Source organism: Mesoplodon mirus (assembly GCF_964341445.2).
Source record: "Mesoplodon mirus genome assembly, chromosome: 14".
Lineage (NCBI taxonomy): Eukaryota > Metazoa > Chordata > Mammalia > Artiodactyla > Ziphiidae > Mesoplodon > Mesoplodon mirus.
In genome coordinates, this window is record NC_138990.1 from 50,117,517 (window position 1) to 50,133,036 (window position 15,520).

The following is a 15,520-nucleotide window of genomic DNA, read 5'->3' on the forward strand; positions in this document are numbered from 1 at the left end:
AATACTACATAAGCATAAATATTGAGAGCTCAATATTTCCAGGTTTTTCCTATTCAAACCTATAGATCTGCAGATGTATATCAAAACCATATCACCTCCCCAAAAGTGTCACTCCTACTGAAATGTTTTTCCTGTATTAAAGAGAACTATAAGACACACCTCGTCAGCATTAAATTTCTAACTTTGACTTCACATGTTTAGCTTGGAGATATGTCTTTAATATATGCTTCCAAAGCAGGGTTTCTCAACCTTAGCTCTACTAACATTTTGAGCTGGATGATTCTTGGAGATGGGTGGGGCACCCAGGCTGTCCTGCACATCGTTAAGATATTTAGCAGCATCACTGGCCATTACCCACTAGATGCCAGTAGAATCCCACCTTACTCCAGTTGTGACAACCAAAATGCTTCTGGACCTCGCCAAATGTCCCTTGGGGAAAGGGGGGGACAAAATCACTCCCAGGTGAGAAACCACTGCTCCACCGAATGTTTATCCTTCTTAGCTCTCTTCAATTTTCTCTTTTCTGAGCTAGTGCATTATCTCAACTTCTTCATACAGGACAAAGTGAGCAGACCCAAAAAAAGGACTAGCTGGTGTGTTTTATTGTGAAAAGAAGCAATATGTTAACTAGCACAAGTACTTCTCACTTAGCTATCAGCAGCACATTGGTATAACTGGGTTTGAATGCCCGTTCAAGCACTTACCAGCAGTGTGGTCTTGAGCAAGTCGCTTAACCTCTCCAAATCTGTTTCCTCATCTGCAAAATGGGAATAACAACATCTACTTTGCAGAATTGCTACATTAGAGATAATAAAATAGTTCTGTGCCTGACACATAGTAGAACTGCAATAAATGATAGCTGTTATTATATTAATACCATAAAGGTTGATAGCATTGAAGGATATTGTACACCCTCTGCAATGCTTATAACAGCACTCCAAAATTTACTGTGAAAATAAATATTGTGCATTAGAATCACTGGTGATGTTTGTTAAAAATTGAAAATGCCCAAATCCTACCCTCCAAGAGGTCCAGGAACAATGCTAGAAAAACTGGCTGAGTTTTTTTATATCCTACTTGACTCTGGTGTATTTTCACACTGTTGTAAAACTCTGCAGCATTCTAAGACACAAGGAATAAGTAATACATGGAAACAACTGAACCACATATTTGTCATATAGAACAAACACTACTGTAAGATAATGATGTTTTAACAGTTTATTTTGAAGGTCATTTTAAAAACAAAGTTAAAGACAATCTGAGAAAAAAGTGCACAGAATACACTCATTAAATAAGTATGTGATTAAATCAATAAGGGAGATATGTCTTCTTCTGCAACTCCAAAATAAGTTCTGCTGTCCTGATGATTCTTATACTTCCAAAATGGGGGGGGGGGGGAATCATGGCAATTAAAGTTGCCTCTTAATCATGTAAATCTACAGTGGAAACCAAATTTTTCTGTTCTTCCCAATAAGTCAGTTTCGATCTTCAAACTGTGCCTTGTTTTTTAAAAGATAGGATGCTAGAAATTCAATGGGATTTGGTGGTCTGTAAGGGAAAAGAAATCCAAAATTTAGAAATTTATATTTGAGACGTGTTAATTTAAATGTATTGTCCCATAATGAAAACATCTTTTTTTTTTTTTTGGCCACACGGTGCAGCATGTGGGATCTTAGTTCCCCCACCAGGGATCGAACCTGTGCCCCCTGCAGTGGAAGCACGGAGTCTTAACCACTGGACCACCAGGTAAGTCCCTTAAACATATTTTAAAATTAAGAGGTGGGAGAGAGGGGTTGTTGGAGGAAGGTGGTACAAAATTCCAGGTCTAAGTACTAGGGGTATAAAGTACGACACGACCACTATAGCTGACACTGCTGTATGATATACAGGGAAGTTGTTAAAAGAGTAGATCCTAAGAGTTCTCATCACAAGAAGAAAATTTTTTTCTTTTTTTCCTTTTTATTGTATCTATATATGAGATCATGGATGTTAACTAAACCTGTATGGTAATCATTTCACAACATACGTAAATCAAACCAGCATGCTGTATACCTTAAACTTATATAGTGACACATGTAAATTTTTTCTCAAAACTGGAAAAAAATTTTTAATAAAATAAAGAGGTGTTATTTCATATTTATCACTTTTACATATGTTATTTTTGCTGATAAAACAGGTCCAAAGATGAAAAGTTGGGGGAAACATCTATTTTAAACCCTACTATAAAAAGGCATATTAAAAAAAAAAAAGGCATATTTAGAATTGATTTACAATGATCTCAAAAACATTCTCCTAGCACTTTAAACAGCCTTTTGAACTAACTAGACATAGACAATACTTGTTACATAATATTTACAGTTAATTTGATGAATTATTTTGCTAGAATGCCTTACTTAAAAATTATATTTACTAATAGAATGTTACTGTAAAACTTCTTCAAATTCTTTTCTTCTAGCATTTAAAGTAATATTTAGAATTTCTGATATATTGGCCTTCTTTAGAGAAAGAACAAAAATGCATAAAAGATGTCCATATTTTAATTGTCAGTAATAGAGCCAAGACATACCTTGCAGTCAAAAATAAATCCTATTTTATAAATATAACAATCCAAAACAAATACTTATTGTTTATTCATTTAATTTTTTAACTTAAAACTAATAAAAATAAATTACTTAAAAAATAAAACTAAGTAATACACCTATTCTAAATAACTCAGATATGTTCCATCAAGTTCCTTATCAAGTTATGTCAGTTTACTACAGTGTTCATTATTAGTCTTTGAGAAAAACATAATTTACACCCAATAAATGTTGACTAATGTAACTTACAACAAAATTTTCTTATTGGATTTACTTATACAAAAAGAATTTTTGTACAGAAAACATGTACAGAAAAGAGAAAAACTGTAATCGTGCTAACAAAGAAATGTAAATTAAAACAACTTGGCAAAAAAAAAGTTTACAACACGCATGCACTTGAGGCTATGATGACACCTGAAGAATTCTGAGTATAAACTTTTGGACAGAAATATGATATTATGTGTCAAACACTATAAAAATAGTCATGTCATTTGAAACAGCAAACCAATTCTTGGGTATTTATCATAAAGTAATTAAACAAAAGCAAAAGGGTATGAAAACACATAAACTACTTGGTGATCAATAATAACAAAGGAAATTGGTCCTAAATGGTCAACAACAAGAAAATGGCTAAGTTAACTGTGATATTATAATTTCATTTATAATCATGAAGGCTCTGTAAAGATATGGAAGAAGTATTATCTTATAATTTTAAGTAAAAAGGAGATATAAAATTACATGTATACCATGATTACAAATATGCATATGATCTAAGACTAGTAGAAAAATAAGTGTCTGAATTGAGATGATGGCTGACTTGTTTTTAAAAAAACTTTAGTATCTATAAATTCCTTATATAGTAAAAAATAACTATACATAACTCATGATATTTCAACTAGGGAAGTTTTTATTTTGCTTTTTCTGGTAACTCCATTTGCAGACACTATTATCTTACCTTTCCTTTGCAAGCACAGCAAGTCCTTGTAATAAGATAGGCACAACTGTCTGATCCAGATAGGCACGAGTTGGCAAAGACTGGAGATCCACTTTCTGTTTTGATGACTTTTCTGCATTAATTTTCTCATTTTCTACTATCCTCTAGTGAATTCAAAAAACATGCATGAATATTAAAAAATAACTAGATTATTTTGAGTGCTAAACCAAAATTAATGGAAATATAAAACTAACAGAAAAGGTAAATCAATGACTAGAAAGCTGATTGAACTGCAAATCTTTCTGCCAAAATAAAATCAGACCCATTTCTAAATTTCATTCAAGCATTTTCTGAAAGCACCATAATATTTCATTCTTTTAATGTCGTATCTCCAGATCCTGCACTTACTTTCTCTCTTTCTTTCTGCCTTTTTAGGAGTAAATACAAGTCCCTTTTCTTTTCTTCCTGAGAATACACCTTCTTACAATGTGCTTCAAAAAATCTGGACATGACACTAAGTAGCACAGAATCACAGTGAGAAAACTAGTCCTGTTTCAATTCTTTTATCACAGATAATATCAAGGACAATGTCTCAGTTTGGCACTAACATGTCTTTAACACTTCTGTAACACTTGCTAAACTGCCTTCTTAACAGAGAGCAGGCTTCAGGCTTAGAGACTTCAACGGGCAACAGAATCTAGCTAAAATTTATTACCACTGTTTTGTATTCACTGTTTTCATTTTTATGGTTACCCTCTATGGCAGTGAAAATGCTTTTCCATTTGTTTCTTTTCTAAACAAATGCATCTATGATTTTTAAAAAATGAGTAAATTTAAGAAAAAATATAAAGTAAAATTAGCCAAAAAATAGAAGAAATGACTAATATGGGAAAGATCATTAACGTGATATTTAAATGATGTTTCGGAAATGATGACTTATACTTCCTCCATCTAAGAACCCCCCAAAATCTGGGCCTTTCATATAAATTCACCTGACATCCAGAGCATCAAAAACTACTTTACTGGAAAACTTTGCCTTCTTCTGAAAATCTACCATTTCAGAAATTTAGAAATAAGTGGCTATCTCAAAGACAAAACACTATTAAGAGCACTTTCATTTAAATGAACTTTGTTCCAATCATACTACAACTGGATATAAATGAGTCAACAATTACAAACAAACAAAAAAATTCTACACTTATTTTTTTTAAGAAAATTTTATTTTGTAAAAACTGAGAAAAAACTTTAAGCATATAACTACAACATACATATCATGCTTTCCAAAAACACTTGCCAGAACTATGTCAGGTAACTTGTCTAGTTTTGCTTGTGATTTTTCAATCTAATTTTTGGACTTAATAAAAATAATTACCTATACTTATTTAATGTATGAAACAGTTATTTCATTTGCCCATGAATTAAGAAACTTATAGTTCACCAGTAAATTTCAACAAATACCCATATATGATAAAAACTAGTCAGCTACATGACATCCCAATACCTTCATTAAGAAACAGCAATGGGGCTTCCCTGGTGGCGCAGTGGTTGAGAATCCGCCTGCCACAGGGGACACAGGTTCGAGCCCTGGTCTGGGAAGATCCCACATGCCACGGAGCAACTAGGCCCGTGAGCCACAACTACTGAGCCTGCGCGTCTGGAGCTGGTGTTCCACAAGAGAGGCCGCAATAGTGAGAGGCCCGCACACCGCGATGAAGAGTGGCCCCTGCTCGCTGCAACTAGAGAAAGCCCTCGCACAGAAATGAAGACCCAACACAGCCAAATAAATAAATAAATAAATTTTTAAAAAAAGAAAAAGAAACAGCAATGCCTAAGCAACTCTGATAGATCCTATAATAAGCTCCTTGACCAATCCTCTCATTTATTTCATTTAAACATTTACTGACTGTCCACTATGTGTCAATTGCTATTCTTACTTTTAGTAAAGTCAAAATCCTGAATTAATCTAAAAAATATACAGTTGATGCCTGAACAACATGAACCTCTGCCCAGCCAAAAATCCGCTTATAACTTACAGTTGGCCCTTTATATAGGCTGTTCCTCCATATCTGTGGTTCTGTATCTACAGTTCCATATCCGTAGATTCAAGCAAATGGGAATCGTGTAGTACTACAGTATTTACTACTGAAAAAAAATCCACTTTTAAGTGGACCCATGCAGTTCAAACCTGGGTTGTTCTAGGGTCAAATGTATATCCAACCACATACACACACACACACACACACACACACACAAAGATTAAACTTTTAAGAGTGTAGAACAGTGATCACAAAAATGGGAAAAAATTAGGTGAATCCTATGATTGCCCCAGCTTACTGCATCCTGCCTAGAGAACTTATACAACAAAACCCAGGGAGAAGGACCCCAAGCAGAGCCCTGAAGTCTCCCTAAGTTGAGAAGACAGAGTTGAAAATTCAGGGAGACCAAGAGAACTAGAACTTTCAGAGCAGAGTATTGAAAAGGAAATTTTCACAGAGAGGAGAGAGTTGCATAGAAAGAGACTAAGAGATTGCCTTCTAGTGTTCAAGTGAGTATTTATCAGAGCATGAGTGTGAGGGAACTCTTCTTCCAAGTGGTTTTTTCTTCTGGCCTTGAGTAGTTCCCTCTTTTCATGTATGGTATAAGGACCTTATAACAGTATCCTTCCATTTCCTCTCTCCTGGCCTTTATACTATTGTTATCATATATTATATTTCTACATATGTTATAAACCCTGCAATTGATTATTTTTATTTTTCTTTAAAAAGTCAATTATCTTTTTTATTTTATTTTATTAAATTTTTTATTGTTTACTTAACATTATAGTTACTTTATTGCTCTAGAAAATTTAGTTTTTAAAACCATCAGATTACATACATAGTGATAATGAGACTACCTCCCCCAACAATCAACTGTATATTATGAGGCTTCTCTAACTTGGTAGATAACTATTACAAAATTACAAAAATAGCTGGTTACAGTTGAGCTATCAAGTAGGTATCACATTTCTGTAGATTGAAAAGTTGAATAAAAAGAAAACTGATGTTACTGATAAGTCACTGAGTGTATTTGAGAAATCCAAGCTACATGCACACAGAAAAAAAAACTGGTTACAAAAACCATTACATTACTCTGTATTAACATTTTGCAATGTTTTACAAAATGTTTTACAAAATGTGTGAGGGAACTACTCAAGGCCAGAAGAAAAAACCACTTGGAAGAAGCAGGAGGCACAATCCCTGGAGCTCACACAGGCCAGTAGTTCATGTTCCTGTGACCCAGGACAGGAAAACCTCATAACACATGAAGCACTGGGTAGAATACAAGAGAGGAAGAAATAAGTCTAAACTAAAGGTTGGTCTGGTCCCACCTAAAAAAGCTTAAAGGCAAACCTCAAAAGATCAAATTGTTTCCAAGTAACTTAACCGAGTCCTAGAACAAAACCCAAGAGTATTTGAAGAAATACAAAAATAACCAGTACCCAACAAGGTAACACTCATAATGCCCAGCCTCCAATAAAAATTACCAGACAGGCAAAGAAGCAGAAAAAACTACCCATAATGAAGAGAAAAACTAATTCACAGAAACAGACACAGAAATGATACAGATAGCATAGGCAATGCCATTAAACCAGTTATTATAATATATTCCATATGTTCAAGAAGACAGAGGAAAGAATTAGTAAATTAAGCTAACAAAATACTTGAAAATATTTGAAGAAATAATGGCTGAAATTTTTTCAAATTTCATGAAAACTCTAAACCCAAAGATCCAAGAAACTCAATGAATCCTAAGCACAAGAAACATTAAAAAAAAAAAATTACGCCAAGACACATTATAATCAAGTTATTTAAAACCAGTAATAAAATCTTAAAAGCACAAAGAGAAGACATTAACTACAGAGGAGCAAAGATAGGAATGATAGCAGACTTTTCAGCAGAAACAATGTCAGCCAGAAGACAATGGAGCAAATACTCAGCAAAAATACCTCAAAAGCAAAGGCAAAATAATTACCTTTTCAGACATTCAGAACCTTAAAGAATTCCTTCCCAGCCGACCTCCACTACAAGAAATGTTAAAGAAAGCCCTTCAGGAGGATGGGAAATGATACCAGCTGGATCTACACAAAAGAATGGAGAACCCAGAAATGACAATTACACAGATAAACGTGAAATACTCCTTTCTCGTACTGTTTAAATCTCTTTGAAAAAGATAATTGGACGGAAGTCAAGGGAGCACTTCCGGGTTCAGCAATAACCTGGAGCCGGCGGCGTAAGGTCGGCCGTCTTGGGCCTTGCTCCGCAACTCCGCCTTCACTCTGGTCTTTCTAGAAACCCAGCTGTACTCTTGGGTGTGCCGGACAGCCTCCCAGACGCGTGTGTAATAAGCCCCCCATGGTGGACACGGCCCCAAACGGCCCCCAAGAGGCGGGCGCAGTGCAATTCATCACGGCCAATAAACTGGACACGGCAAGGTGGCTTTCTCGCTTGTTCATAGTTTACTGCTCTTTGTTCTGCCTCTTCTTGGGTTGCATGAAGTAGCAAGCTTTTACCAACGTGCTTTGTTGGCAAATGCTCTGGCTAGTGCTCTGAGGCTGCACCAAAGCTTACTACACTTCCAGTTAAGCAGAGCATTCCTGGCCCAGGCTTTGTTAGAGGACAGCTGTCACTACCTGTTCTGTTCTCATCTTTCTCAATTCCTACCCAGTTACAATGAGTATCTCCCAGTCTTGTTATTTTCTTCGCTTCATACTGCCACATACACGAAAAATGTGCCTTGACACAAAGGGTTCAAATAGTTTACCTCTGCCGAGACCTCTCGGATAAATTCAGCGCTAATCAACAGAATATTCTGAAATTCATTGCTTGTCATGAAATATTCTTGACGCCTGCTACAGTTTTAATGCTTTTTAGGGGTCAAGAAAGTTTGCTCCAGGCTTTTATATACCATAGATTCCTTACTGTTCGATACTCCTCTAGAAGAAATCCGTATTATTGGACCTTGTTTAATGAACGGAGGATTGTTGTTGAGCATCTAATAATGAAACCTGCTTGCCCACTGTTTGTGAGAAGACTTCGTCTCCAGAGCATTGTCTTTATAAGCAGACTGGCACCAACAATTGCATAGTTTAACATCCAGCTAAGTTATGTGTAATATAAATAAGCACTGTTAGCTGCTGGTACTTCTGCTAGGGATGGTTAATTCCAGGTGTAAAACTGACCTCACTGCAATTTACATAATTTACATAAATGCATCTCAAAAGAAAAATAATCATTTCCTGGCATGTTAAATCAAGCCTTTTAAACACTTTCTGAGAAACTTTATTGTAATGTGTTGTTAATAGTTAAGGAAATTTAAATCTTGTGATAAATGTACCAAAAATTCTTTACACGCTGCTGTGCCTTTATCATGAAGTACCTTTATTTCTCTTGTAAAAATAGCTCTAAAATTCGTTTTCATCTAATTAGTAACCTGAATTTATATCTGGCATGAGTTCATTATGGTAATATTAACATGTAAATTCAGTATATTTTGAGACAGTATTCTTTTGCCATTCAGTAATTTTGGTTGATTATTTTAACAAAAACACGTCCCACTATTTAATTTCAAATTGTTTTTAAATTGATTTTGTGCTGCTTTGTTAGGACAGATTTATTTTGGATGTACCATTATAATAGGAAATCTATACGTATCTTATGCTATGATCTTCCAAAATTTTGTTTTCATAATTACTTCTGTGGCTTTGAATATTTTTTTTAAAAGGCCCACTGTAAGATTGTTAGCCAATTGGGTTAAATACTTGCGGTCACCTAAGCGTTTTACATAAAAGAGCAGTAGTCAGACAGTTTTCCTTTCAGAGACCCATTGAGTAACATTTCTCAAATAGGAAATCCTTCTTCTAGAAATGTGCACATATAGGTTTTAGTATTATTGTAGTTTACACAATTACTTAGATCAGATTCTTGACTGCCAGTTTTCTCGGTTTCTTAGGCTTGAATTTTCATAGACAATTGCAGCAGTTCAGATGCTTTCTGAAAGGAATGTAACTGAAGACTGAGCATGTGACTAAACTTGGTATCTGTTCTGAAATATTGAAGACTATACATACTTACCCATCAAATCTGATTTAAAAGATTAAACAGAAAGGTTTATATAGATAAGGTTATTGATTAGGAATGGGGCCAGAGGAGGAGTTGTGGGGGAAATAGTGTGCATTTCAATGTTGTAATGCATAGATAAATTTGGGAGAACTGGATGTGTTATGCAACTGTGATTTGAGTTGTATAATATGTTAAATACGTTTGTTGAGCTTCCATCAACTCCTTTATAAAATTCATTCTGATCCTTATTATTGTTGCATGATTGGAAATGTTTAAAACATTGCAAAATGTTAATACAGAGTAACTTAATGGTTTTTGTAACCAGTTTTTTTTCTGTGTGCATGTAGCTTGGATTTCTCAAATACACTCAGCAACTTATCAGTAACATCAGTTTTCTTTTTATTCAACTTTTCAATCTACAGAAATGTGACACCTACTTGATAGCTCAACTGTAACCAGCTATTTTTGTAATTTTGTAATAGTTATCTACCAAGTTAGAGAAGCCTCATAATATACAGTTGATTGTTGGGGGAGGTAGTCTCATTATCACTATGTATGTAATCTGATGGTTTTAAAAACTAAATTTTCTAGAGCAATAAAGTAACTATAATGTTAAGTAAACAATAAAAAATTTAATAAAATAAAATAAAAAAGATAATTGACTTTTTAAAGAAAAATAAAAATAATCAATTGCAGGGTTTATAACATATGTAGAAATATAATATATGATAACAATAGTATAAAGGCCAGGAGAGAGGAAATGGAAGGATACTGTTATAAGGTCCTTATACCATACATGAAAAGATATGATACCACTTGAAGGTAAATTGTGGGAAGTTAAACTTCTGTACGATAAGTCCTAAAGCAACCACCTAAAAAAACTGTAAGTCAATAATGGAAATAAAATGGAATTCTAAGACAAAAAGCAGCAGCAGCAGCTGTAGAGTAGTGGTTTCCAGACTCTGAGATATCACAAACAAGTAAATTAAAAATAAAATAATACAATGAATGAAGGGACTAACATAGGGTTGTTAACTCTATTTTACCAAGTAAAAACTTACAAACAAACAAGCATAATTATTATTTTACTATCACCATAACTCATAAAAGAACGGGCATTTTAAAATTATGGAAGCAAGAAAACCAATCACCAAATAATGTATCATCAGTACTCACTCCACTCTCCTTATTTTTTTTCTCACTTTACCATGGAAATTGGTCTGAGGGTTTGAAAAAAAAGCATTTGGTATCACTGCTCTACTGTATTATGGCTCTGCCTCCATACACAAGCACCATCAAGAAAAGACTGCTGATGCCTAAAAACTAATCTCTTAAATGATAAGTGGCATAGAGTATCTTCACCTGATTCAGCATAGCAGTTCAATTAAAAACTGCATTATGAAAAGACTCAGATTTTCTTAACCCTGATACCAAACCAACAAATCCTAGCAATTTTATAGGCACAGAGTAGTCACTCCACATGCCAGGGAACTCTAGCAGTTGGTCAAGATCAGCAATACAATTTAATTCCACTCAAAAATGTCAGCCTGCTTAGGTTTAACACACAGCTCTCCACTTACTTCCTGGTGACCTTAGACAAGTTACTCAAATTCTCTGAGCCTTGCAAGACTGAAAATACATGGAAGTTACTTAGGAGTGTGCCTGGCACACAGTAAAAGGACTAATATTAGCAGCTATTACTATTATTCTCTGCTTGGAAATGCTCCTGCCCTCATTTATCCAAACTTAATTATTGATGATGTCTCCCCACCCCTCGTAAAACACCCACATCTCTTCCAGGAACTCTCTGTTTTCCTAACCAATCCCACCTAGCTCTGCTTAATTCAACTGTTCCAGCATTTATTCATTCATTTACAAAGTAACTTCTTCTTTTAGACAGCAACTTCTTAGTACCTGTATGAAAAAGCTCTATAAAAGTATACCTTCTTTTGTACATTTTTCACATGTACTCTCTGAATTCAGACTCAACTATGTAAGGCAAAAACAGTGTCTACTACCTGTTATAGCTTCCAACGGCACCTACTACTGAACTCTGCAAAGATATCAACATTTACTAAATGTTGACTTCACCAGCACACTATTCTGCTACAAATACAATGGGCTTCTTAATTGTGATGTGCAGTTTTTCCAATGCAGTATCCCAACAGAGCATTAGTAGCCACCAAGCAAAAGGATTCTGAGTCTCCATCAGTAATGTATGTTTCTCTATATCATTTTCAAAATTCAACCTCTCGACTAAGCTGATGTGTACGTCTGCATACCACGAAGTATTAGTACCGCTAATAAAACAAGTTGCCCATAATTTGATACTATTTCGGTCGTGACGATAAAGTTTTCCCTTGTGCAAAGCAACCTAGTAAAAATGAAACCCAAGTTTTCTCCAGTTCATAAGAGACGCAAAGATACGGCATAGGAACTGGGCAAGTTACCTCGACGTTGTCTGTGAGACCGTACTCAGAGTGGGGATTTTCTGCAACCTAGAAAACAAAACACCGGTCACAGAAACATCAGCCACTCTTCCTTGCTTCACACCGCCACCCTGAATCCAGGGCCTTCTGGTACCTGCGTCTGTCCCTCCAGCATCTGCTCTGGTTCCATGGTGGACCCTGCAAGTCACAGTCCCCGGATACCAGTCTTGGAAAACAAGAAAAACCGTGAGTTACCCGGGAGATTTCAAGACGAAGACACCAGGATGGAGTCCAGCCCAGCCGCGACCCCGCCCCTCACCCCCACCTGGGCGCGGAGCACCCCGAGCAGTAGAGGAACAGGGTGGGACAGTCCACGACCGGGCGCCCGCATCAGGTCCGGAAGCTCCGCCGTACTCCCAAGAACCTAGAAGAGGCAGAGAAAAGGGGAAAGGGAGCTGATTACCCGCGCCCAAGCCGTTCGTTCCTAAGAGCCCTGCACCGCACCACCAACTCCCAGCACAAACTGCTTCCGCCGTAAGTGACGGATGTCGCACGACTTCCGCGCCTGCGCAGAACTGCCAGCGGGGGGCGGGCTGGGAGGGATCCAGACCGGCCCTGATTCTACAATACTCTTTGCGGTAAGCAGTGACCTGGGCAAATTGTGGCCTCGGGGTCTGCCAAAGACTAGTTCCTCGACCTGCCTACCCAGAGCAGGCGCCACCCCAGCTGCAGACCCAGTGACTAGGCCAGCCGACAGAGGTTCGGCCTGGCCAGCCCTCCGTGCTGCCTGAAATCTGCCGAAGCTCTTCTTCGCGGAACCGAAGCCACTTGCTGGGTAGTTCTTACTAGAAAATCACAGACCCAAACTCAACTGTCTACGAAAGAATGTCAGTGTTTTACTCTAAAGCCAAAGTGGGGAAGAAGAAATGTTTTAGGGTTTCGTAGTAAGCTTTTATTCAAGCCCTTAAATATGTGAACGTGCCACGTTAGTGCTACCTTACCTTTGTATCAAGATTAGCAATATGCAACTGGCTTTCCAAACCGTGATTCAATAGTATTTTTACTATTTTGTATTTTTACTATTGTAAAAATACAAAAGACAATTTGCCTCCTACACACATTTGTAAATTCCAAACAGGATCTAGTAAATCGGATTGTTGTTGTAATTACAATAAATTCCTTTTATTTTAATGTAAATATAAGTGATACACTCATTAAAGTGCCTGCCTTTGATTCAATAATTCCATTTGTAGTTGCACTTTGTAATATGAAAATATTTTAACTTCATATAAAATATTTGGAGACTAAATTATGGCATATCAATATACTAGAATAAAGCCATAACTCTAAAAATGCAGAAATATTTGTGATCATAACATTAACGTGTTTGTTTTTTAAGGCTGCGCTGTGCGGCATGCAGAATCTTAGTTCCCCAACCAGGGATCAAACTTGTGTCCCCTGTGTTGGGAGTGTGGAGTCTTAACCACTGGACCGCCAGGGAAGTCCCAAGGGTTTTTTTTAAGGTAGAATACAACGTCATTTTACTACTCCGTTAAAACTGCATGGCTAAAAATCTAAAGTAGATAAAATTTGTTTAGGAGCCAGACTGGTGGATACATTTTTAAAGTTTTATTTTATAATGTACACTTGATTGGGACTTCCTGGTGGCGTGGCACAGTGGTTAAGAATCCGCCTGCCAATGCAGGGGACACGGGTTCCATCCCTAGTCCGGAAAGATCCCACGTGCCACGGAACAACTAAGCCTGAAAGCCACAACTACTGAGCCTGCATGCTGCAACTACTGGAGCCTGCACACCTAGAGCCCATGTTCCAAAACAAGAGAAGCCACCGCAATGAGAAGCCCGCGCACCACAACAAAGAGTAGCCCCCACTCCCCACAACTAGAGAAAGCCCACACGCAGCAGTGAAGACCCAACACAGACAAAACTTAAAAAAAAAATCAGCTTATATAATGTATGCTTGATTAGCATTGTGATTGGTGACAGCTTTTTCATGTAGAACTGTTGCAAAGATGTGGATGCGTATGTACAGGATATAGATTTTTTCATGCAGAATTGATGCAAAGTTGTGGATGCTTATGTACAGGATATAGAAACTGATTAGTACATATATTGATTCAAATTAAGATTAAATCCTGAGGCTTCCCTGGTGGCGCAGTGGTTGAGAGTCCGCCTGGCGATGCAGGGGACACGGGTTCGTGCCCCGGTCCTGGAAAATCCCACATGCTGTGGAGCGGCTGGGCCCGTGAGCCATGGCCTCTGAGCCTGCGCGTCCATGAGCCTGTGCTCCGCAACAGAAGAGGCCACAACAGTGAGAGGCCCGCGTACCGCAAAAAAAAAAAAAAAAAGATTAAATGCTTTTCAGGAATGGAAAATAACAGAAAGTAAAACCAGAGAATGATTGGGAAAACTTAAGAGGAGTTATGTGGATCGTTATTATAAATCCATACATTTCCCAATACAGAGTAGGCACGCCATAAAAACTTCCAAATTAAAAAAAATGAAAATAAAAAAACAAAAACAAAAAGTCTTCCAGAAAGTAACTGAGAGCTGCTAATTTACATTTTCTAAGTACTGACAGTATTAGTAAAGTAGGAAGCTAGACTGTGAGCTCCTTCAGGACAGAGAACTTGTTTTATATATCTTTATGCTTCACATGGTGCCTGGTACATCATAGGTACACAACATATATTGAGTTGATTCACAGTTAAAACTGGATTTTAATTAAGACACTGATACTACTAAAGAAAAAGGACAGAATGTAAAAATGATTACTGAAGGAAACAGCACAGAATAATTAACTATTGGCCAGGTTTCTCTCCATCAAAAAAAAAAGTTATCAGTGTGGTTTACAAAAAAGCTTCGCTAAAGTTTTTACATTTATAACATTAATTGAAAGATTCAGGGAAAAAGCCATAGCAGCAGAGAACTGAGCAAAAATAAATAAATAAATAAATATAAGTAAATAACAGCTAGAAATGATAGAAACAAAGTAGCAAGAAAGTTATAGGAAGTATAAAATTAATTCAAAATACTGTAGAATGTTGTTTTGATATGAAATTAAAAATTCTAAAGAGTATGGCATAGAAAACAAACTTACGGTTACCAAAAGGGAAAGGGGGAGAGATAAATTAGGAGTTTGAGATTAATATATACACACTACTATATATAAAATAGATAACCAACAAGGACCTACTGTAGAGCACAGGGAACTATACTCAATATTTTGTAATAACCTGTAACAGAACAGAATCTGAAAAAAAAAATATATATATATACATAGGTATACACATATATCTGAATCACTTTGCTGTACACCTGAAACTAACACAACATTGTAAATCAACTATACTTCAATAAAAAAATTAAAATAAAAAGATGGCCCTGAAAGCCATCATTATGACAGAAATTTGCAATATTGTGTACTATTTCTTTGTTGTTGTTAGTTTCTGTTTTATGT

General features: G+C 36.3%; 1 protein-coding gene and 1 pseudogene across 3 annotated transcripts; one reads left to right on the top strand and one right to left on the bottom strand.

Moving 5' to 3' along the window:
* Positions 1-1,203: 1,203 nt before the first annotated feature.
* DPY30 (dpy-30 histone methyltransferase complex regulatory subunit) lies at positions 1,204-12,588 on the bottom strand. 2 transcript variants are annotated; one of them, XM_082641772.1, is made up of 5 exons: positions 12,504-12,588; positions 12,195-12,266; positions 12,062-12,109; positions 3,535-3,677; positions 1,204-1,548 (listed from the first exon to the last, which is right to left on the bottom strand). In XM_082641772.1, exons 2-5 carry the CDS (start codon positions 12,228-12,230, stop codon positions 1,476-1,478), a joined length of 300 nt encoding a protein of 99 aa, XP_082497898.1. In that variant the 5' UTR covers positions 12,231-12,266; positions 12,504-12,588; the 3' UTR covers positions 1,204-1,475. The 2 variants fall into 2 exon arrangements, with proteins under 2 accessions (XP_082497898.1, XP_082497897.1); XM_082641771.1 differs by having other exon boundaries at positions 12,366-12,576.
* Positions 3,686-10,641, top strand: LOC309815172 (transmembrane protein 33-like; annotated as a pseudogene). Its single transcript has one exon. The product of its transcript is annotated as a transmembrane protein 33-like (transcript).
* Positions 12,589-15,520: the final 2,932 nt, after the last annotated feature.